Below are 24,406 nucleotides of genomic sequence, written 5' to 3'. Positions count from 1 at the left end.
TTCTGTCTCTATGTCTCTCTCTGTCTGGCTGGCGAGCGCACGCACCCTATAGCAAAAAACCTCTCAAAAAAAAAAAAAAAGAAAAGAAAGAAAGTTTAACCACTTTTTATGGTAAAGAGCCAGGTAGTGAACAATTTAGGCTTTGTGGGCCACATGGTGTCTGCTCAGCAACTTGACCCTGCTGCTCTAGTGCAGATGTAGCACAATGGGTATCTGCGTTCCAATCACACTTTAGCTACAAGTGATTTGGCCAGATCTGACCTGAAGGCCCAGGACTGCCAATCCCTGATATAGAATATGGTATGGTAGTTAAGGCGGCTGGATCCCACATGGCCAACTGTACAGTTTGAATCCTAGACCTGGCAGCTTGAAAAACACGCTGGTTTGGGATCAGCAGACAGTGTAATGGTTATGTCACTAGACTCCCATGTAGTTGACGGTGGTTCGAGTCCTGAACCTGGTGACTTAAAACACACCAGGCACATGTACTTGCATGTCCAAGATCCTGAGAAGAGAATAAAGAAGGCATTGTGGTGTGGCCATCCCCTCTGGGGGGTGATTTCTTGCTTTCTGTCTCTGCCTCTGGCAAGTGCACATGCCCTGTAGCAAAGTTGGGCACAACTGCATGCATGCCCAAAATCCCAAGAGGAGAAAGGAGGAGAAGGGACTATAGCATGGCCATCCTGTTGGGACGTGCTTTCTCACTTTACTTCTTCCTCTTTCCAGCAAGTGCATACACCCTATAGCAAATTTCAAAAGTGTGCATCCTTTATTCACTTTTAAGAATGTATTTAGTTATAAGATTGTAAATAACCTAGACATATAGTTAACAACGGATTCATTATATAATAATCAGCACATTGGGATAATGGAAAACTATCTATTGGGTTATCAGAAAAGTCATGATGCATTTTTGCATAGAAAAACATAGAGGGACCAGCAGTGACATGGTGGTTGGGGCACTGGATTACAACATGGCCGACCATGGTTTGAGTCCCAGACCTGGTTGCTTGCTTTCTATCTCTCTCTCTCATGACCACATGTGCCTGTGGAAAATTTAAAATAAGGGACCAGCAGAAGGTGGAATGGTTACATTGTTGGACCCCCACATGGACCCAGCAGCTTAAGACTCACACATGCATGCATGCCCAAAATCCCAAGAGAATGGATGGGAAGGGATTACAGCGTGGCCATCCCCTATTGGGGGTGATTTCTCACTTTCTGTCTCTCTGGTGAGTGCACGTGCCCCATAGCAAAATCTCTCTCAAAAAAAAGAACTTAATAATAAATTAAATTAAATAACTATTTTTAATAGAAAAATATGTCATGACTTTTCTGACAATCCAGTAGTAATTTGAAAACAGCAAAACTAAGGGCCAGCAGGTAGCATGGTGGTTAAGGTGCTGGCCTCCCACACAGCCAACCACAGCTCAAGTCCTGGCCCTATGGCAAATTGAAAAATAATAAGTAAAATAAAATAAATAAAAATGTAAAAAAATAGCAACACTAAATCTTTCTGCACATACATGGTTATTTCTTTAGGAAGACCTGGGTTTAAGTCCTGCCTCTACTGGTCTCAAGATGTGGGATCTTGTGACGAAGACTCTCATGTGCAACAGTGGCACTGCTGAGGACGTGCACCTGAGCCAGGATCACCTCAGCTCTTCGCCTGTAAGGTAGGCAGTGGGACCTCACGGATATGATAAACAATGTATTGAGAACCACCTGGCGGGGCCAGCAGGTGGCACGGTGGGTAAGGGCGCTGCACTCCCACATGGCTGACCTGTTTGGAGTCCTGAACCTGGTAACTTGCTTTCTCACTTCCCTTCTCCCCTGCTCTGGTCAAATTTAAAAATAAAATAATTCTTTCAAGAAAAAAAAAAGAACACCTAGCAACATAGAACAAGCCAGAAGGAAGGAGGCTTTAGGACAGATGTCCGATTTCCTCCTGTGTGACTTCCCTGTCCACAGCTCAAATTCAAGGGCACTTCCTCTCTACCCAGGAGATTGCACAACCTCCCTATCACTCATTTGGTTCTCTATTCACAACTAGGCTGTAAATCCCTCAACAGCAAGAGCTGTTTTTCTTTTCTTTTTTTTTTTTTAATTAATTGCCAGAGGCTGCGTGTGCTTGTTGCATAGAGAGAGAGAGAGAGAGAGACAGAGACAGAGAAAGAATGCCCCTGTGGTCGTGCCATAGTACCTTTTCCCTCACTTCTCCATTCCATCAGGATTTGGGGCACACATTCACATGTGCCTAGTGTGTTTTTCAAGCTATATGACAGGTATTTGGACCACGGTCAGCCATGTGGGATCTACTGCTAGGCCAGGGGGATGGCCAAGGAGCTGTTTTTAATATAAAAACAAAAAAAACTGGGACCAGCAGGTAGCGTGGTAGTTAAGGGCACTGGACTCCCACGTGGCCCACTGTGGCTTGAGTCTCAGACCTGGTGGCTTGCTTTCTCACTTTCCCTTTCTCTCTCACTTTGTCCCTCTCTGGTTAAATTAAAAATGAATAAAGTTTAAAGTTAAATAAAATAATTCTTTAAAAAAAAAAAACAACTTTGTCCCTGATTTCAATGGTAGTAGCTGCCACATAAGACAGAGTCAAGGTGGAAAACAGAAAAGAGTGAGGAGTTTGAAGTTAGAAATTCGAGGGCACGGGGACCAGCAAGTGGCGTGGTGGTTGAGGTGCTGGACTCCCACAAGGCCAACCATGGCTCAAGTTCCGGACCTGGTGGCTTGCTTTCTTACTCTCCTTTTCTCTCTGTCTCTCTGGTCAAAACTGAAGAATAAATGATAATACATAAAAATTAAAAATAAATAAATCTTTTTAAAAAATTTTGGAGGGGACCAGCAGTTGGCATAATGGCTATATCACTGGACTCCCATGTAGTCGACCATGGTTTGAATCCTGGGCCCAGTGGCTTAAACTCAGACCAGGTGCATGAGCATGCATGCTTAAGATCCCGAGAGGAGAATGGAGGAGAAGGGATTGCGGAGTGGCCATCTCCCCTTGGGGGGGGCGGTGATTTCTCACTTTCTGTCTTTCTGGCAAGTGCGTGCACCCTATAGCAAAAACCTCTCTGAAAAAAAAATTAAAAAAAAAAAAAAGAAAAGAAATTTGAGTTGAATCCTGGCTTCTATCTATTGTTCAGGTTCTATGAGATCTCGGACACTTTTTTATAAAATAATTATTTTATTAATTTTTATCTTGCTATAGTCATCAGAGATGGACAAAGGGTGGGTGGGTGACAAAGCCAGCTGCCAGGTGTGGTACTCGAACTCTGGTCGGCCATGTGGAAGTCCAGTACCCCAACCGCTATGCCACCTGCTGGCCCCAGAGATCCTGGATACTTTAAAACTTCGGAGTTCTGGGTTCTCCATTTGCAACATGGCTCAACCTCTGGTATACACTAGGCATGCACCAAGAATAAAACTGCCTCACAGGGCCAAACAGACCCTGGGATATTAGAGCACCTCCATAACAGACAAAACTAAGAACGTTCTTCCATCTCAGATAAATCTGGCCTAAGTGTTCCTGCTATAAGCTAAGAGACTTCGTATTTCTTTTCTTGTCATTTACAGTAATCAGCATTTTTCTTACTAATTTTCTTTTCGTTTTTTTCACTGCCAGAGAGCGAGAGAAAGGAAGCACCCCTCAGGGTGGTCACGCTGCAGTTCTTTTCCCTTTATTTCTCCAGCCCTCAGGGTTTGGGGCACGCACGTACATGTGCTGGGAGTGTTTTACGCTACCAGGGCAAGGGTTGGTGGCCAGGATCCCGTGGTCAGCCAGGTGGGATCTGGCTTCTTCACATAGCGCTCAACCACTGCACGATGGTGCCGGCCCTAACGGTCCTAGTTTACATCGAATTCTATAGTTCGAACTGCGATTATTTTGTTCTTGCTGCTGTTTCACATATATAATTCTATAACAGAACCATTATTAAAAAGAACATGTTCCCCCAAAAAATCTTATTAAAAAGTATATATTCCCTTCAAAAGTGTTCCCATAAAGAAAAGGTTGACTGAAATATACCCACGTTGAAGATGAGCTGCGCTTGGCCCTGTGAACTGAAGAGAGCTTGTCTGTCAGACGGAAAGGGCCACTTACTGTCTGCCCCAAAAGATACTGACTCGTGACACTCAGATCAAATCAGGAGATGATCAGCATTATCTTCAAAAGCAAGCCAAAGGGTAAGCAGAGGAGGAGAGGGAGGCAGGTGCAGAGGGCGGGTGGTACCTGAGTAGGCGTCGGATCAGCTGCCTGGATCTGAAAGTTCTGGGAGGGCTTCTGGGGGACGGTGGGGAGGGTGGCAGATGCCGCCTGCACCACCCGCAGAGCCTGCTGGGGGATCTGCACCACCTGCTGCTGCTCGGCCTTGGGGGGCACCACCTGGACTTGCTGGACCACAGCTGGCTGACCCCCACCGGGGCTCTGCACAATGAGCAGGTTGTTTCCCGCCTGGATGATGTTGTCCGCCGTGGTCTCGATCAGCACCGTCTCCACCTGCTCAGCTACCGCCACGGGAGGCTGGGAGGCAGGAAGGCTCTTCTTCCGGGCCTTCTTGTTAGTCTTAGACAGTGGGGTGGGGGGGCTCTCCGTGAGGAGCTGGGTGGGGGCCCCGGTGTCAGTGGCATTCACGAGGTTGTTGACTGGCAGAGTGAGCGTCACGTTGCCACCCCCACCGGTCAGCTTCACCACACTGGCCCCACTCTGCACGGAAGTGGTGGCCGTACTTGACTTCTGGACAGGAGCTGGCTTGATGGGAACAGGCTTGTGACTGGACGGTGAGGGAGTAATGATGGCCTGGTTGGTACCAGGGATGATCTGGATCTGGTTGGTGAGATTGGGCTGCACTTGGATGGTCTGGGAGCCGCTTGCCTGAATCTGAGGGACCGCCTGGTACTGGATGTTGGCATTTGACCGGGTTCCTTTGTTGACCATGGTGGGATTCTGGATAGCGAATACCAGCTGCCCTCCAGGGTAGGAGGCGCTCAGTTGCGATCCCTGAATCTGAAGTATATTTCCTTTGGAGGACAAGATTCCGAAACTATTTTTGCCAGGACTGAGAGGGAGAGGGGCAGGCTTGATAGGGACAAGTTTCCGTGGTGTGGGCTGAGGGGGAGCAGGCGGCGTCACAGCAGCTTCAACAGCTGGAGGGCCAATTTTGCTACATGTTGCAGCAAGCAAGGCTAAGGGAGATGGCTGCGAGTCCTGCAGAAAAACAGCAGAGGAAAGGAGTGAAACAGGAAGGCCCGTTGTGGTCCTCCCCTCCTGGTGGTTCAGCATGTGGCTCTTCCCCACTGCTGTGGGAGGCCTTTGCCAGCTGCCTCCCCCTGCAGTGGCTCCTGTCCCCCCTTCCCTGCTGGTTTCTCTGTTAAGTACAGGAGAAATAGTGGGAGATGGCTTTCTCAGGAAGGAACTTCCCACGGACTGAGTGAGCTAATGGTGTGAGCTGGCTGGCCTCTTAAGCCCCACTGGCCCTGCTTCTAATGGGGACAGTGAGTCATCCTTGGGTCTTAGATGGAGTTCCGTTAGCCCATTACAGAGACTAAGAGATCCCTGATAGCTCCACTGAGGAGGGACTGAGGGAGGGAATGAAAAGACGGACCGCAGGAGGAGTAAGCATGCTGCTGAAGTGCCTTCCAGTGCGTGGTACTGGAGTGGGAACGGCTGCTCTTTCAAGGTTACAGTGAAAAGCCTCTGCTTTCCTCTTACAGGCAGTGGCATCTGGTGGAAGAACACCGAGTGCCATCCTGGGTTTTCCCCTGGCCCAAGCGTGGCACCTTGGGTAAATGGCCAGGGTTTCTTAGCTCAGAAACTGTTCTGACAGATCCTCCCAGGCTCCTATCCTCGGGTGTAAATAGTGAGACAGTGAAACAGAGTTGTCATTGTTGTTTAGCATCAGCTCCGGCAAGCCCCCAGCCCTCGGACCCCTGGCCCACTTGCCTGGGTGGTGGAGGCGGCGGGCTGCAGGTAGTCGCTGGGGCTGACAGCGGCAGTGGCAGCCATGCTGGTCTGTGGATCTGCTGGAAGGAGAGATGGAGCAATGCATGAGATACTAGAAAAGGACCCAAGCCCCAGCCTCCGATTTTCTCTTTGCTTCTATTTGTTACTGCTTCTGCAAGAGAGACACTGACCTTTCCCTTCACCTCCCTAGCTAGGCCAGCAGGCGCTCACCTGTTTGAGATGACCTTACCCGCTCCTCAGACTCGCCCTCTGAGGTCTTGAGGACGGCTAGTCCTCACTGCCTCCACTGGACTGCCCCTTTCAGCCACTGCAGTCTGGGATGACAAGATACCCAGACCATCTTCCATAACTAGGAATGCCACACAAGAGAGCCCTGCCTGCTGGGCACTGCTGACCCTCCCTAGCTAGAAGCCCGGGATGGTGGGGGGTGGGGGTGGCTCAGCCTCTCACTCGAATTCGAGCTTCCTGCTCACACCTACTATAGCCAATGCCAGCCAGCTGGAGAGAAGCGCAGCTAGGCCAGGATTCCTGACAAGGAGGACAGGCCTGCTCCATCCCAGGGTCTTGGGTGTTCTTTGCTTAGCCTTCACCACAAACGCACAATGGCCCAGGCATCGATCAATAGAATGTGGGTAATTTGCATTAAATTAATTTATACTTTTACACAGGACAGCGGGTATGGTCCCCTCAGTATCACCAAGACTAGCAGAGCTAAGGACTGACTCTAACAAGAATGAAAACAGGGAACCAGCAGTTAGCGTAATGGCTATGTCGCTGGATTCCCATGTAGTCGACCGCGGTTCGCGTCCCGGACCCGGTGGCTTAAAACTCACACCGGGTGCATGTGCCTGCGTGCCCAAGATCCCGAGAGGAGAATGGAGGAGAAGGGATTGCGGCGTGACCATCCCCCCTGGGGGGTGATTTCTCGCTTTCTATCTCTATGTCTCTCTCTGTCTGTCTGGCGAGCGCACGCGCCCTATAGCGAAAATCTCTTAAAAAAAAAAAAAAGAATGAAAACAGAGTTGATTCTATTTCTGTTTATATGTATATATATTTCTATATATGAATATAGCCAAGGAGGAAAAAGTATTTTTAAAATAGCTATTATCTCTTTTGCTTGACTTGAAGAATTTTTGTCATTTTTCTGTATTTTCTACCATTACTATTTTTTTATATAGGAAAATAAAGAAGGTTGGGGGAAGTAATGAGAATTTCTACACATAAGTCTGATCTAAAACAAAAACAAGATAAGACAAATGGAAATCATTAAGAATTTGGGAAGAAAGAACCGATGTCATCTTAGAGTTCATGAATCACTAAGAAAAATACAGGGAAGAGTCAGACTTGTACCCGACGCCTTTGGAAAGCAGACTTCAGGAAGTACAGAAACAAGAAAAATCTTTACTCTGGAGACACAAGACAGTGAGGCTCAGGGACTGAGCTCCTATAGGGCATTTTTATTTGAGGGTTTGTGTGTGTGTGTGTTTTAAGAGATTTTTGTGGTAGGGTGTGTGTGCTCTCCAGAGAGACAGAAAGTGAGAAATCACCCCCCAGGATGGATGGCCACGCCACAATCCCTTCTCCATTCTCTTCCCAGGATCTTGGGCACGCATACACACACAAGCACACAAGCGGCTGGATCTGGGATTCGAGCAATGGTAGGCTACACAGGAGTCTAGTGCCTCAACCACTATGCCACCTATTGCCCCACCCTCAGGGACATTTAACCAGAACAGGATCGAGACTGAGGAGAAAGCAGCAGCATTCATGTTTTGGTTGGCCTCTGGCTCTCTTTGGGAAAATGATTCACAAACAGGAAAAGCAAGGGAAGAATGAAGGAGGAACTGAAACCCAGGACACGTGAGAGCTGGGGACGTCACCAGTGCCCTGAGTGGTTACGGCCCTCACACTGCATCACAGGTTAGGAGACCTTGCAGACACATGTGCAAGCTGTGTGGGAGCCAGCTGGAGGGCAGCTCTGTGATGAACTGTGTATATGGATCCTGAAATAGTACAGATGTTTATCTTGGGCAAAATCCTGTTACAGATAACGAACAGCCCTGTAATTACTGAGGGGAGGAGGCCAGCTCTGTAGCCTAGGGGTTAAGGGAGCTGAGTCCTATGTGGCTGACCATGGTTGGAATCTCAGCCCGTGGCTTGAAAAACACACTGTGTGCACATGTGCCCAAAATTCTGACAGGTTGGAGAAGGGACTGAGGAGTGAGTGTAATACCATTGGGGGTGCTTTCTCTCTCTTCCTCTCTTTTGAGCATGCGTCCTCTGGCAATTAAAATTTTTTTTTTACTGGGACCGGCAGATGGCATAATGGTTACATTGCTGGACTCCCACATAGTCAACCGCAGTTTGAGTCCTGGACCTGGCGGCTTAAAACTCATGCCAGGTGCATGTGTGTGTGTGCCCAAGATCCCAGAAGGAGAATGGAGGAGAAGGGACTGCAGCATGGCCATCCCTCTGAGGTGTGATTTCTCGCGTTCTATCTCTCATCTCTCCAGCGAGTGCTCGCGCCCTATAGCAAAAATCTCTCTAAAAAACGACAAAAAAATTACTGAAGTAAGGAGGAGGTGATCACCACTTGTGGTGATAAAGAATAAATCATATTCAGCAAATCTCAGCGTCCTTTTTTTAGGGTTTTGAATGAACACATCAGGAAAATGGCATACACCACACATTTAATTTCAACAAGACATCTCGTGGAACTTTCCTAATATTCTTGTGAACAAGAAGGGAAATGCGGGGACCAGCAGTTAGCATAATGGCTATGTCGCTGGACTCCCATGTTGTCCACTGCGGTTCGAGTCCTGGACCCGGTGGCTTAAACTCACACTGGGCGCGTGTGTGTGTGTGCCCAAGATACCAAGAGGAGAATGGAGGAGAAGGGATTGCGGCGTGGCCATCCCCCTTGGGGGGTGATTTCTTGCTTTCTGTCTCTCTCTCTCTTTCTCTCTGTGTCTGTCTGGCGAGCGCACGCACCCTATAGCAAAAACCTCTCAAAAAAAGAAGAAAAAAAAAAAAAAAAGGGAATGTGGGCCGGATGATAGTCTAGTTTGTGGGCTAAAGCTGAACCTGCTTCAGCCCAAGTACTGAGGTGTTTGCTACTGCAAGGCCAACCAAGGTGTCTCAAACTTGGGGGGGGGGGGTTCCAGGACCAGGGTCAACAAGCAACTTCTTTAAAAAACATACTTGTTTATTTATTATTATTTTTAAGTTTGCTATAGGTCATGTGTGCTCACCAGAGAGAGAGAGAAAAAGTGAGAAAGCAAGTCAAGACATCCAAGACTCCAACTGCGGTCAGCCATGTGGGAGTCCAACACCTTTACCACCATGGCACCTGCTAGCCCCTGCAAGCATCTTCTTTTTTTTTTTTTAGAGGTTTTTGCTATAAGACACATGTGCTCGCCAGACAGACAGAGAGAAACAGAAAGACAGAGCGAGAAATCTCCCTCTGGGGGGATGACCATGCCACAGTCCCTTCTCCTCCATTCTCCTCTGGGGATCTTGGGCATGCATGCACGCACACCTGGTATGAGTTTAAGCCACCAGGTCCAGGACTCGAACCACAGTTGACTACATGAGAGTCCAGAGACATAGCCATTATGCTAACTGCTGGTCCCCCTACAAGCATCTTTTTATTTATTTATTTTTATTGAGAGTTTTTTTTTTGCTGTAGGGTACGTGTACTCACCAGAAAGACATAGAGAGACAGAGAGACAGAAAGTGAGAAATCACCCCTCAGGGGGATGGTCATGCCATAATCCCTTCTCTTCTATTCTCTTCTCCGGATCTTGGGCACACATGCACACACGCCTGGTGTGAGTTTAAGCCGCTGGGTCCAGAACTTGAACCACGGGCAACTACATGGGAGTCCAGTGACATAGCCATTATGCCACCTGCTGGTCTCATCTCTACAAGCATCTTTTAAAAGACCTATCCATTCTTGTTTTCATTGTGGTGATTATTTTTTTTAACATTCATTCATTCATTCATTTGTTGTGATGTTCAAGCTGCTGGGTATGGGACTTGAATCACAGCTGGCCATGTGGGAATCCACTGCCTTAACCACCATGCCACCTGCTGGCCACGGTGATCGTATTTAAAATGTACACATGCCACAGATTATTGTGTGCCTGTTGCTTATTCAAACCCTGTACATCTCAGGGCCTGTGTGGGGTAATTAGGACAGCCTCACTCTCCACACTTGATTCCTGATACATCTGCAAAGTGAAGGATGATGTCTCCAAAGGCAGGGGGAGAACAGTGTCACCCAGCATTAGTGTACTTGCACAACTCAAGGAGCCCCAAGAGCAAGTCTATACCACACTTAGGCCGAGAGCCTAAGTGGTCTGGGTTCAATCAAATGTCGTCCTCCCAGAATAATGTTGTTGATTTGAATTTTGCTGTTTTTTTCCTAGTTACCTGTTAACTTTAAAAGCTAGATCGATGAGCTGACACACAGATTTATGTTCGTACAAAATTAAGTTGTAATGTTATAATGAAAATAAGTCACCCCGTGGGGTCAGCAGGTGGCGTGGTGGTTAAGGGCGCTGGACTCCCCCATGGCCAACCATAGTTTGAGTCCTGGACCAGGTGGCTTGCTTTCTCACTTTCCTTTTCTCTCTCTCTCTGGCTCTGCCCCTCTCTGGTAAAATTAAAATAAATAAATAAAGGTAAAATAAAAATTCTAAAATAAATAAAGAAAAGAAGTCAGCCCCAAACCATTTTTCCATTGCAGTGGTGTTCACAGTATTAGACCATGAACCACAGTTATAAAAACAACTTACATCAAGACCCAGCACATGTACACATATGTGTACAGGCCCCCATTCTGTGCTCGTGCAATAATAGTTTCCTTAAACAAAATTTGCCCTTATTACATGTGATGGATTTTGGTATTTTTCTTCTTCTTCTTTTTTTTTTGTTTTAGGTTTTTGCTGTAGGGTGTGTGTGTGCTGTCTGGAGACAGAAAGAGAGAGGGAAAGTGAGAAATCGCCCCAGGGAAGATGACCATACCACATTCCCTTCACCATTCTCTTCTTGGGATTTTGGGCGTGCGCACGCACACACACCCAGCATGGTTTTTTGTTTGTTTTGTTTTTTAAGAGTTTTGCTACAGGGCGTGTGTGCTTATCAGAGACAGAAAGCGAGAAATCAACCTCTAGGAGGGATGGCCATGCCACAATCCCTTCTCCTCCATTCTCCTCTTGGGATTTTGGGCATGCATGTACACTCATCTGGCATGAGTTTCAAGCCTCCAGGTCCAGGGCTCAAACCACGGTCAGCCACGTGGGAGTCTAGTGACATAGTCATTGCACAATCTGCTAGTCCCAACCCAGCATTTTTTAAGTCCCTGGATCCAGAACTCGAACTGAGGTCAGCCATGTGGGAGTCTGGTGTCTTACCACCATGCCACCTTCTAACCCTGTTTTGTTTATTTATTTATTTATTTTTTTAAAGAGAGCTTTTTTGCTCTAGGGCATATGTGCTTGCCAGAGACACAGAGACAGACATTTCCCCCCAGGGGAAATGGCCAAGCCGCAATCCCCTCTCCTCCATTCTCTTCTCAGGATTTTGGAAATTCATGCTGGGAATGGCGGGAATTTCAAGCCACCAAGTCCAAGACACCAACTGCGGTCGGCCATGTGAGAGTCTAGCGCCCCAACCAGTATGCCACCTGGTCACCCATTTCATTTTTTAAAAAATGCTGGTTGTGATCACTGAATTGGTTTTGGGCTGCACTGGCTGAAAATGCAGCTTTCAGAAGCCCATGCTCTGAGCCAGCAGGCGGCGTGGTGGTTAAAGGCTCTGGACACTCCTACATGGCCGAGTACGGTTTGAATCCCAGACCTAGTGGCTTGCTTTCTCACTTTCCTTCTCTCTGTGTGTCAGTCTTTCTCTGACCTAATGAAAATGAATGAATGGATAAATAAAATTAAATAATTCTAAAAAAAAAAAAAAAAAAGTCCATGCTCACCTATGCTTGGGAAACTGCAGAGACCTAGAGGGCAAGTTACACTTGCAGACCCCAAACCAAGAAGGGCTGCAAACACATCAGTGTTGGTATTAGGGTACGAAGTCACCTTTCAAACACTGGTGAACATGATGCGTAAGAGCACAAGGCTCCAGACCTAAGCGAGAATTCATTAGCAGGGTAGCTGGGGCGTTCGCCTGTCCGCTGCATTGCACCATCTGTGAAACAGAGGTACTACCACCCTCCCAGGACTTGTGTGAGGCTTCCATAGTTTAATGAGAGCACTGAGTACAAGACCTGGCCCACAGTGGCTAATCAATACATAGTAGTTTAAAATGTAGTACATTCTGCACGTGGGTTAAAAACTGAATCACGTGCATATAGGACAGGAAGGCTGAGCTCCATAGTGCTGCTCATGTGTAAACGCCTCAGCGGTTTCAACTCAGAGCTAATGGATCTACTTATGGTTGCCAAAAAGGCTCCTGCAAACTTGGACTGCATTTCTGAAAAGTCCATAAAAAAACAGAAAAAAGACTTGTCTTAGTGCATTCTGCACACTTGGGCCACATATGGAGCATCAGGTTCTGTTCTGAAGGATGTTTTGAAAGGGGCATTTCTGATTGGATCTCATCGAGAGGACAGCAGCATGGCTGTGGCTGGGATGCCTGAGTGGGGACACTTGCCAGGGTAATGATTCCACATGTGGCTTCAAGGTGGAGAACCCCAACTTTTACATGGACATTTCCAGGTGGCAGGTTTCAGTTTACCATAAGAGAGAACTTTCAAAAGAAGGAATCTGGGACCAGCAGTTGGTGTAATGGCTATGTCACTAGACTCCCATGTAGTTGACCACAGTTCGAGTCCTGGACCCAGTGACTTGAACTCAGGCTGGACACATGTGCATGCGTGCCCAAGATCCTGAGAGAAGAATGGAAGAGAAGGGATTGCAGAGTGGCCATAACCCCGGAGCAGTGATTTCTCACTTTCTGTCTCTCTGGAGAGCACACACACCCTATAGCAAAAACCTCTCCAAAAAAAAAAAAAAGAAGGAATCAGTTGCCTTTTGAAGTAATGTTCTCTCTCCTTCCTCTGGAATCACTTAGCCAGAGGCAGGGTGTGTAAGTCTGTGGGATGGGGATGTCGAGGTGGAGTGGGAAGCTGGGTCTAATTATCTTTAGTTTAATACTTCTCAGACCATGTTGCCTTTAAAACAGAGGTAAGTGGCTGCTGGCAGGGCTAGGGAGGCAGGCAGGGCTTCTCCCAGGAGTGCCCCTTAGGCTCAGGTTTGCTTGGCTAAAACTGGTGACTGGCTCGCCCCCAGACATCCTCTATTAGGGATCGGCAGACATGGGGACAGGACTGGGTGCATGCAAATGCAATGAAAACCAACCAGCATGCCTTCATCATCTCCCTCTGCAGCCACCATTATTACCATTACCCTGGACTCAAACCGTTTGGAGAGCAGGCTGGGCTCAGAGTGATTCTTCAGCTAGGAAGTTAAAGCAGAGCAAGCTGCAGGCTGCTGGCACTTGGCGTTTCCCCATTTCAGTTTGGTTTCATTTTCCTCCCCAGCTGGCTCTGGAAATACTCCTCTAGATCGCACAGCCATGCTTGTGCACAAGTCACTCAAAGCTTTATGGCCCCTGGGCTGCAGAGCCGGGCAACAGAAACACAGAGCAATGCCCCAGCCCTTGCAAACTACATCTTGGGATTAACTATGGGAGGGGAAGGAGAAGCATTTCTAGTTAGTGTCTGGAAATAAAAAGTGGTTATGAAGAGGTAATGGAGATGCAAAACTGCAAGACTAAGCAAAGGCACTTGGGGATCTCATTCATTGGGAGCCTTATATTTAAAAGGTATAATTTGGACATAAATTGTGCTTAACTCTTCCTTCATACTACTCAGAGTGATGCTAAATAGTGTGTGAAGGCTGCAGAGAGACTCTTAGGCATAGTTATGTAATTGTTTTTCTACCACTTCTAGGGTCTTAATAGCATTTGCTTTTAATAGCAATTTACATCTGGTCACTGAAACCTATGTTGAGCAATGCCAGTAAGCAGGATTACCGCAAATGCTTGAAAGAAAAAAGCTGCATGTCTTTCAAAGTTTATCATTCAGACTTCTCATTAATTCAGCTTAGCTACAACTTTCCCAAGTCTCTAGTCTGGGGGAAATTCACAGTGATTTACTACACAAGCAACAGTGCCTCTCTTAGGCTCCAAGGAAAACTCCCAAGAAATCTAATAAGGCAGCATTGAGGGGACAGTGGGCATGAGGGTGTTCCAGATGCCTGATGGGACCACGCTGACTATCCTTTCCCCAGATCCCAGGCTGACTTATAAGCTGCCTGAGTCTCCAGGCTCTGGATGTACTGATCATCCAACTCTACCGCCTGTCCCCTCTACACAGCCTTCTCTTCCTCCCTCCCAACCACACTTGATGGAAAAGCTGCCAACACTGGGCGGTCCCCTCCTTCCTTCCCCACTCCTGTCCCTTCCTAGTGATGGCATTAGGACTTCCCAGACTCCGTGGAGGCCTCCCTTACCCAGGCCACCAATAACAGCTGCTAAAGCCAACAGACCCTCTGACTGCTCCCTCCTCTGTGAAATTCCCATGGGTTTTCTCCCACTTCTCCTCGAGCTGCAGCGTTACAAACCCAAGTTCTCCTACTCTCTGAGTGGCGCTTGGTTTCTCGGCGGTCTGTTTTTTGCAACACTCCTACCACTTCTCCTCTTGTAGGCTCCTTTTTCTTTGTCACCCTTTAAATACCGTTCTTCCCCAACATCTGTCCTCACTCCTCCCCTGGCACCTTTCCATGGGAGCCTGTGCCCACGTGGCTTCCATACCTTCCACAGGCTGCAGACTCCCAGGTCTCTCCTGAGAGTCAGACCCAGACATCCAGCCCTCTGTGGGCGTTCCACTTGGCTGGCCAGACACTGCCAATATTGAGCTGTCCCCTGAGCCCATTCTCTCTCTTTTTTTCCCCACTGGGCTCATTCTCTGCCCAGCTTCTCATCCTCGGCCAGGATCCTTTTCAACCTCTGGGCCTTCCTCCAGAGTCTTGTGGAGCCATGTTTCTGCTGCTGCCCTTTGACTGCTTAGAGCTCTTCTCTCCTCACTAGCTAATGTCTTCACCCTTCAGGTCTTGGCTGTTCTCCCCCCACCCCAGCAAAAGTTATTGAGAGTCATTATGTAATAGACATGTCACTTCCACAGGGAGCCTTTCTGGACTCCTGAAGATGAGGTTAACTCCCTTGGTAACACTCACTGCCCTTTAAATACCCATGGGCCAGGGCAAGCAGATAGCATGGAGGTTAAGGTAGCTGGGTCCCACATGGCTGAAGGTGCGATTCGAGTCCTGGACGCAGTGACTTGAAAATCATGCCAGGCACGTGTGCCTGCACACCCAAAATCCCAAGAGGAGAATGGAGGAGAAGGGATTGCGGTGTGGCCATATCCCCGGGGGGGGGGGGTGATTTCTCACTCCCACCCCCGTCTTTTTCTGTCTCTTTCTAACAAGGGCGTCTACCATATAGCAAACTTAAGAAACAAAAACAGAGACCAGCAGATGGCATAATGGTTATGTTGCTGGACTCCCACATGGCCAACGGTAGTTAAAGTCCCTGACCTGGCAGCTTGAAACTCACGCCAGACACGTGCATGCTCAAAATGCCAAGAGCAGAATGGAGAAGGGATTATGGCATGTCCCCCCCACCTCCGCCTCCTCCCCTTGGTGTGTGTGTGTGTGTGCGCGTGTGCATATGCATGTGAGATTTCTTGCATTCTGTCTCTCTCTTTCTGGAGAGTGCACATACCCTGTAGCAAAAAATCTCTCTTTAAATACAAAGACAAACTTTTCAAATGAATAACCATGGGCCTACTTGTATGGGCTCCGGGAGTGGCCCATGCTGTTTTCTCCACTGAATGGCTGACATCAAGCCCAGTGCAGGCAGTGCCTGGCAGTGAACATCCCTGCTAAGCCAGCCTCTCGTGGGACTCTCCATCACAAGGAAACCAGACATCATCCTCACTGCTAGACCTGATGATTCCCCACACGCAGAAATCTCTCCTGCCTACCCATTGTCTTAGCAGGAGCCATTTCAGCTCTGCCTGAAATACTGCCCCAAGCTCCAAAATAGCTTCCCAACCTCTGACCTTGCTGCCTTTGCTTATCCACTTCCAAAATCAGCCAGAGGAATCTCTTTAAAATGCAAATCCCTCCAGCCACTCCCCAGATTAAACCTCTCAATAGTTCCCAGATGCTCTTCTGATAAGCTTAGAAAGGCAGCAGTTGGCGCAATGGCTATGTGGCTATGTCACAGGACTCCCATGTAGTTGACTACGGTTCGAGTCCTGGACCTGATGGCTTAAACTCACACTGAGCACGTGTGCAAGCGTGCCCAAGATCCCGAGAGGATAATGGAGGAGAAGGGATTGCGGTGTGGCTGTCCCCCCTGGTGGTGGGGGGTGATTTCTCACTTTCTCTCTCTGGTTCTGTCTTTCTGGCACCCTATAGCAAAAACCTCTCAAAAAAAACCCAAAAGAAAAAACCCCCCAAAAAAAAAAAAAAAAAAGAGAGAAAGGGCCAACACTCTGTCCCCTCCCTGCCCTGCCCCCCCTGCCTTGCCCCCCTCTAGCTCTCCTACTTGATCTCTTGTCCTCCAACTCATCCACATGCTCTCTCACTGGCCTGGAAGCCTGTTCTCTGCCACTTGTCTGGCCAATTCTGTCCTTCCTGAGTTCATCCATAACTCTCACTCACTCAGGGAAAGCCTTTGCTGGCCTGTCCTCACCTCCAGGCCTGGGGCAGGTGACCCTGCTGCGGGACAGGGAGTGTGTCTGTGCCCCAGGAGTCTTGCTAGGGCTGACTCCGGGACAGCACAAGTAACAGGAAGAGGGACCCCTGAGCTCTGGCCATTTGCAATATTTCACCCAGAACACTACTCCCAAGACACCGGGAACAAGAAAGAACGGGCTCAACACCCAGCAGGAAGCAGCCTTCCCCCTGGGGGCAAACTTACTCAAGCTCTGCCCCAGGCCTTAGGGATACTCAGCATTTGCCCTCTGGGTTCTGACCATCCCAACTCTGGCTTTCTCTGCCTTCTGCTGTGGCATTTCCCCTGGAGGAATTTCACTCTGTGCAAACAGTCCTCTGTTGGCTATTTTGGTCAGCTTGGCTGGGCCTAAAGCCAACAGGGCAGTTTCTAAGCCTAGGCTTTCCCAGTTGCCCAGCCTGCAAGAATTCAGAGCTGGTGAGGGAGAAGCAAGCCATGGCTGGTTTTAGGGAACCAAGATGGACCTCAAAGGAAGCTGACTAATAAATAGTTGGGATGGAGGGGCAGCAACTGTGAGAGACTCTGAAAATTAGCTGAACATTCCAACAAGAAACATATATATATATATATATTTCTTCTAGAAGAGCTCTGGGCAGTGGCTCACTAATGCCACTGGAGAAGGAGGTGAGTGAGTAAGGAATGGGGAGCACGACTCCACCATAAGTCTTTACTGAGCCTCCTGTCTTCCCTACCCCCAACTCTGACTCCACCACCTCAGCCCTGACCCTTGCATGTGTCCACAATTTCATTAAGAAGTTAAAATGCCCCTCATCAGCTAAGACTCATTATGTCAGGCCAGCGGTGCTATAGTAATTAAGGCTATTGGATCCCGCACGGCCAACTGTGTGGTTCAATTCCTGGACCCAGCGGCTTGAGAAACATGTTAGGCATGTAACATGCATGTGCATCCCCAAAATCCTGAAAGGGCAAGTGGAAGAGGAGGGATTGCAGTATGACCACTCTCTACAGGGGGTGTCCTCTCAGGCTCACACAAGGGCCCCTGGCAAATTAACAACAAAGTTCCATTATGTCTCTTTTCTTCAAGCAAAACACCTTGCAAGAGTACTTAAGTATACTCGTCCCCAGTTTCTTTCTGGCCAACTTTCTTGTGCCTGCCCCAACCAGGCTGCACCTTCCCCATCCACACCACAGACCTCCTGCTGCTAACCCAATGGCTAATTCTTAGGGTACCTCTTCTGTGATGACTGACAGTTTTGCTGTTTTTCCTCAAAAAGCAATTCTCTCTTTACTTGGCTTCTGGGACACACCGGCCAGGATGGCCTCCTACCTCTCTGGCTACTTCTTCTAAATCTCCTTTGCTGATTCGAGTTCTCCTCAAATTCTAAATGGTTGAGCTGTCCCAGGCCAATCCCAGGCCCCATCTCTCCTCTTCCTATAACTGGGTGATATCATCTAGTCTTGTGGCTTTCAAAACCAGTAATACATGAATCCTCTTCAATACGAAATGGTGACTCCCCAATTTCCATCTCTAAACTTGAGTCATCCAAGAGCTTTTTCCATGCCCCACACTTGATAGTCAGTAGACAGTTTCGGCTCTACCTTCCTAGTATATTCTTTCATCCCCTCTCATCTCCTAGCCCCAGGTCCGCTCTTCTTGCCTACATAACTGAGGCCTAACTGGGTTTCTGACCCTGTCTCAACACACATCCTGAGACCCATCACACTTGAATCTCGTTCTTCCTCTACTCAGGGGGCTCCCATGGTGTCCTCCCACTCGAAGCAGCCCAAATCTCCACTCTGACACGTAAAGCCCCTAGGTGACCTGCCCTCCTGTCCCTGCACCTCCCTCACTGCTGTAGCCCTCCTGCTGACCCTGAACACACCAGGTGTGTTCTCTCAGCCTGAGTTCTCACCCTCCACACCTAACCCCAGACCCTCCCCTTCTTCAGGGCTTTGCTCAGATGTTACCTCTTGAGACCTTCCCTGACTACACTGTATGAACTGCCTTCTCCCTCTTGTCTCCCTAACGCTTTTCACTAACAAATATCCATTGGAAACGTACTGACCGTCTCCCACTAAGATGAAAGCTTCCTAAAAGCAAGGACTTCTCTCTGCCTTGCTGACATACCCCTAGTACTTGGCACACGGTACGTGTTCAGTATTTATTTGTTGAACAAAGGGATGAATGAATCCTGGAGGCTGTGGAACAGGAGAGCCTAAATGAAAAGCTGGTGAACCAAAGGAGAAAACCTGCAGGTTTGCACATCCTGGCGCTAGGAGGGAATCCACTCCACAGGTCAGCTTTTCCAGTCCCGGGTGGAATTCTCAGCCTCACCTGTCACTTCACCTGTGGGCAGGTGAGAGCCTACGCCAGGCAGTGCCGCCCAGTCCTGCTCCCAGACACACGTCTCATGTTTACACACCAGGCATGACACTTTTTTTTTTTTTGGAGAGGTTTTCGCTATAGGGTGCACGTGCGTGCCAGAAAGACAGAGAGAGACAGAGAGACAGAAAGCGAGAAATCCCCCAGGGGGATGGCCACGCCACAATCCCTTCTCCTCTCGGGACCTTGCACACGCACCCGGTGTGAGATTAAGCCACTGGGTCCGGGACTTTAACTGCAGTTGACTACATGGGAGTCCAGCGACACAGCCATTATGCTAACTGCTGGTCCCATGACACTCTTATGTCTCCTGGAATCGACATGTACTGGGGAAAGTGGGTTAGGCTAAGGAGGGCACCTCGATGAGAATATCTCTTGTCCCTCCACCCTGAATTCCTCTCCCCACAAAGTGACTCAGTGTCACGTGCTAATTTGCAACCTGCCTGGGTCACACCCACTGCAGACTGGAAGTGACTGGAGAAGTGAGTTACCAGGCAGGTCTTGTAGCAGGCAGATAGGGCAGGAGAAGAAATCTTCAGCCTGACCCAGGGGGTCCCAGAAAATGGTGCAAAGTGTTTTTGTCAAGGCCAATACTGGCCTCAGAATTCTGTCCTAGATAATGGGAGAAAAAAAGAAAGCAAGATACACTCCCCGCTGAAGAATCCTGCCGTGCACAATTACACTGCTTTCTCTGCTTTGGCACACTTGCTTGTGAGTCACTATCCACATTCATCCCGAGCGAGGATCAGCTTCTGAAATGAGTGCTGACTTCATTTCCCTGAGGAGAGGGCTGCCTTACCATTTATTTTTTGTAGGCTGGAAAATGGCTTGGTCTTTTTTTCTGGGCTGATCTGAGATTTCCAATTAGACATCAACTGGGGACAGAAATATTCCACTTCCTATCACGCGGCACTGCCTTATTCCCTATTCACACTCTCTCTGAGGCCACTTTGCGATCTCACCAAATTCCATCGGAGAGGTGACAATCCCAAAGAGCAGGCTCTAGAAAAATGACATTTGGAAATGTACAGGCCACTATCCTCTGGCTGAGATGAAAGGCCACCTAACAGCCTAAATCACCACACTGGGACAAACTGGCATGGCAGAGCACTTAACAACACAAATAGCAACTGTCACCCAGGCTAACTCTCCACTGCAATGCGATAGGTCTTCTGGCTAACCACAGCAAGCAACTGGGATGTTGACACCAATTGCAGCTACGGGATGAGATGCCCAATGAAGGATTCAAACAGTTGGGGCTGCAGGCATGCTTGCCCAGTGACACAAACAGCCTTGACATCCCAGCACTCACTGCTCAGAGCAGCACCCCAGGGTTAGAGTGAGCAACATCTGACCCGGGCACTCAGCCCACTCATGTCCCCTTGCTCCCGAGCAGAGCTCATCTCCCAAGAGCACATCTGCCTGAAGCCCCTGGCGGGAGGCATATCATCCCCTGTGCCACTGGCAGCCTTAGAACGTCCTAGAGGAACACATCCTCCACACGGAGTGGAAGCCACGGTTTCCCCTAAGCTGCCAGTGCTGACTCCATGCTTGCTCCTGGGCCCTCTGTCAGCATCCCACGAAGAAGGAGAAAAATCAGTTTTCCATTTTGGAATCTGTCAACTGGAACACATGTACTAGAGCCACCCTCCCGGGAACAGGGAGCATCTCCTCAAGGGCACTCTCCAGCCCCTTTCCTACTTAGCCTGACAATGCCCTGGAGTTAGAAATAGTCTTCATGTTTCCCCTCTTGACTCATCTTCCCAGCCTGTTCCAGCAGATCACAGACAGGAAAGGGAGAGCGCCTCCACCCGGAGGTCTCCTAAGAGACCTAACAGGACCTGCTGATAACGAAGGGAGAGGAGACTTTCATCTACATTTCAGCGATGTCAAGATCTAAGTGCTAGCTCTATGAAGGAAGAAATGAGAAAGTTTTTCTTTCTTCCTGTAATGGGGGTAGAGATCACACACACAGTTGCCTATGTATCCAAAGCATTGGGTTGTCAAAAACACTAACAAATGCATTCCATAATGATGTCCATTTCCCAGCCCAGAAATGTACTGGTTTGGCCCAGCCTGTAGGTGATGTGTTCCTGGCTTAGACCACGTTAGGAAGGAAGTTCACGAATCCAGCCAGGCTGCCCACAGGGCACTCCAGACATATCACCCAATTAACTCAGAAGAAAACAGACACGCTTCTCCAAACAGATTTTACTCCAGGTTTGCAGCCCACAAGGCTTAAGACTGGACCATGCAATTATAAATACAGAAGTATTCACGACACTCCAACCCTGAATGTTATAATACTCTATACATCTTTTAAAACAGGGTTTCTCTGAGGCTTTTGTTCATAACTATTGCCCATCCAATCTATATTGTTTAGGGTTGTCCAGAGAAACAGAACCAACAGGATAAATATATGTAAAACAGATATTTCATAGGAATTATCTCAAGGCAGAAGAGTCCCACAATAGGCTGTCAGCTGTGAGACTGAGAGGCAGGGAAGCCAAGAGTGCACCTCTCGGTCAGAGGCCTAAGCCCTGAGTGTCCTATGGGGGCTGCTGGGATCCATCTAGAGTGCAAAGTTAAAGAACTTAAGAGTCTATCTGGCTGGAGGGATGTAGGGGCCAAGGGCTGGCTGGAATAAAATGCAGCCAAAGGCTGAATCCTGGGGCAGGGATGGAGCAGGGAGATGTGCAAGGAGCAGGAGTATGACACACAACATGCTCTGGAAGAAAGGGGCCAGAGAGAGGAAATGAAATCTCCCACTTCCTCTGTCCTTCTCACACCCTCAGCTGAATGGATGGTGCCTGCCCACACTGAAGGGAGGTCTTCCTCAGTCCAGTGATTTCTGTGTCAATATCGTCTGGTAACACTTGTAGACACGCCCAGGAACAAGCCATTCAGGCACCCCACAATCTAGTCAAGCTGACAAGCTGACACCCAAAATTAACCATCATACAATCCAAAATAATTTCTGAGTTTTTCAGTATTTGTAAGCAGGGATTCCAATTTGTGTGTATAGAGAGAACAGAGGAGGTGAAAATAAATTTTAGAAAAACAATATGTTCCATTTCTATTAGAAATGGGAGTGAGCAAGGTCTAGAAGATTGCTGAACCCAAGCCAGTAATACTGGAGTCTTCTGATTGGCTGTAATGAGTTTAAAATGTTTTCATAAGGGACCTGATTGGGCAATACAACCCCTGCTTAACATATGCTCAGGACCTGCCACGGATTACAAGGATTGTTCATTGCTTGTTACAAGACATCCCACAACTAGTCCAAAGGAAGCAAAACGTTCAAGGCCAAGATGTCAAAATGAGCTACCCTAATTGCTGAGCTGCCATGAAGCTCCTTTACATTTGCCAAATCTTCTTATAGCTTCTCTCCTCTTTATCAGACCTCCAGAGGTTCAAACTATAATAGAATCTAGAGAAAAAAGTAGCCCAGGTATGTGTGACCTGGGGCAATGGGTTGTCATATGTACATCAGAGTGGCTCTTTTTTTTTTTCTTTTTTTTTTGCTGTTCTTGTAGTTGCTTTTATCCAAAGTTAGTTAAGCCTCTGTACAACCAAGTGGATTACAATTCAAAAATTTACCAATTGCCCCAGCCAATGAGAATTCATTTCCGACAGGTATTAACACCTGTTAGAAGCCACTGGAACACTGACATCATCAGCCCAATGGACAGATTTTCTGACAGATTCACCTCCTTTCCCCTCATCCTTCACAAAATTTAACACAAGACACTACAGTTATATTCATTATTCCAGACAACGGGTTTCTTTGTGTTAGCAATCAAAAATCCTGCTGTTGTCTGGATTCCACCATCATTCCATTACAGCCTGTGAGGTTGCCAACATGCTAAACTTTCTAGCCCTAAAAATCTTACCATCCAAAATACCAACTCAAGACTTAGCCCTCCACTGTGATACTTAATGCTTTCTGGGATACTGAATGTAAGTTTTACTGCACGCCAGTGCACCTCTGTCTAAGGACCTGGGACCGATTCATTGCTTAAAGCCAGTCTCCTGGGTTAGCCTTTTCTCCAGGAAATAAATGAGCAAGAAGTAACTTCAGTAGGCCAAAGAACTTAGGGAGAATGTACACAGAGAAACGCCAGACAGAGTCCCTCTGGATCATGTTAATTAAGATACATTAGCCATGACAGGATACTGGAATCAAAACCAAGGAATGCAGTAAGAACAGGTTTCTCAATTGCCCAGAGGAGAAAACACAGTTCCTCCTGAACTAAAATTAGAAAGCCCCTGGGAAGGAAACATAAGCCAAGGGGTAGTAGGCTAAGAACCTTTAGTCAGCAGTGGGGATGAACTGGGGTGGAGGAAGAAAACAAGTATCTATTTTGTCTTATTTCTTCAATCATCTCTTAGGATTGTTTGTGCCTGGGCTCTGGGATTTCAGCAGTCTCCCCCCAAAAGGGCGCCAGGTAACAAGCTGGGAGATCTGTCAAGTTCTCAGACGTCTCACATCTCTGCCAAGAGCCTGCAGATACCCTAGCTGGAGGCTCAAGGATCCAAATGCAAACATTAAAAGGTTTTTTTGCCCATTCTTCAGTCTAAGAAGATAGTTCATCTGCTCAGGGAGTGCCCTCGTGTCATGACACCATCTCCCGATTGGGATACATCGGTAAGCAGATTGGCACTGTCTGGATCTCAAGCACTCCCTCGCTCCTCTGCACTCCGGAATGAGCTCTGAACCATTGGTGGGGCATCTAGTTAAGGTGCAGGAAGGTCCCCCAGACCCCAGGTGGACACGTGAGGTGCCATCGCCTCCTTGGAGCAGACTCAGTCGTAGTCCACTCGGCGGGCAGAACCAAGGCAGGTGGGCGACCCTACGGAGGGGATGCCAGGCCGGTCCCAGGTGCCCGCTCCACTCGCCAGCCCCCGGAAACGTCACCCTCCCGCCCAGCGGGCTCCGAGGGGGCGGGGAGTCGAACGCCCCCTTCCGGGTGCCTCCGCCCGGCTGGCCAGCCCCGCTCCTCCTCCGGGCGGGAATCCTCCCTCCCCCGCCCCTCCTGAAGCCGGGCCCCGGCGCCAGGCCCGGCCCCAGGGGGGAGCCCTCGGCCGAATCCTCCCTCCCCCGCCCCTCCTGAAGCCGGGCCCCGGCGCCAGGCCCGGCCCCAGGGGGGAGCCCTCGGCCCCGACTACCCCTCCCCGCGGCCTCTGCCCGTCTTCCCGACCCTTGGGGGCCGGAAAGACCCCGCCGGCAGCGGCCAGGACCCACCGCCTATTACCACATCCTCCCC

General features: G+C 48.6%; 1 protein-coding gene and 1 long non-coding RNA gene across 4 annotated transcripts in view; one reads left to right on the top strand and one right to left on the bottom strand.

Moving 5' to 3' along the window:
• The window catches only part of LOC102470575 (uncharacterized), a 50,557-nt gene that overhangs the window by 18,947 nt on the left and 7,204 nt on the right, over positions 1 to 24,406 (top strand). For both annotated transcript variants that reach the window (XR_001369585.2, XR_001369584.2), the window contains exons 2-3: positions 1,543 to 1,676; positions 4,006 to 4,197. This is a non-coding gene — a long non-coding RNA (uncharacterized LOC102470575). The remainder of the gene's footprint in view (positions 1 to 1,542; positions 1,677 to 4,005; positions 4,198 to 24,406) is intronic.
• SP2 (Sp2 transcription factor) overlaps positions 1 to 24,406 on the bottom strand; it is a 41,721-nt gene that overhangs the window by 11,687 nt on the left and 5,628 nt on the right. The window contains exons 2-3 of one of the 2 annotated variants that reach the window (XM_006166100.3): positions 5,954 to 6,033; positions 4,244 to 5,218 (exon numbers count right to left, since the gene is read on the bottom strand). In XM_006166100.3, the coding sequence (XP_006166162.1) occupies positions 4,244 to 5,218; positions 5,954 to 6,016 (1,038 nt within the window). In that variant the 5' untranslated portion in view covers positions 6,017 to 6,033. The remainder of the gene's footprint in view (positions 1 to 4,243; positions 5,219 to 5,953; positions 6,034 to 24,406) is intronic. The other variant, XM_027767312.1, reaches the window with a different exon arrangement.

This window comes from Tupaia chinensis, unplaced genomic scaffold (genome assembly GCF_000334495.1).
Source record: "Tupaia chinensis unplaced genomic scaffold, TupChi_1.0 Scaffold144171_1, whole genome shotgun sequence".
In the NCBI taxonomy this organism is placed as follows: domain Eukaryota; kingdom Metazoa; phylum Chordata; class Mammalia; order Scandentia; family Tupaiidae; genus Tupaia; species Tupaia belangeri.
Note: the sequence above shows the minus strand (reverse complement) of the source record. Positions and strands in the feature narration are given on the sequence as shown.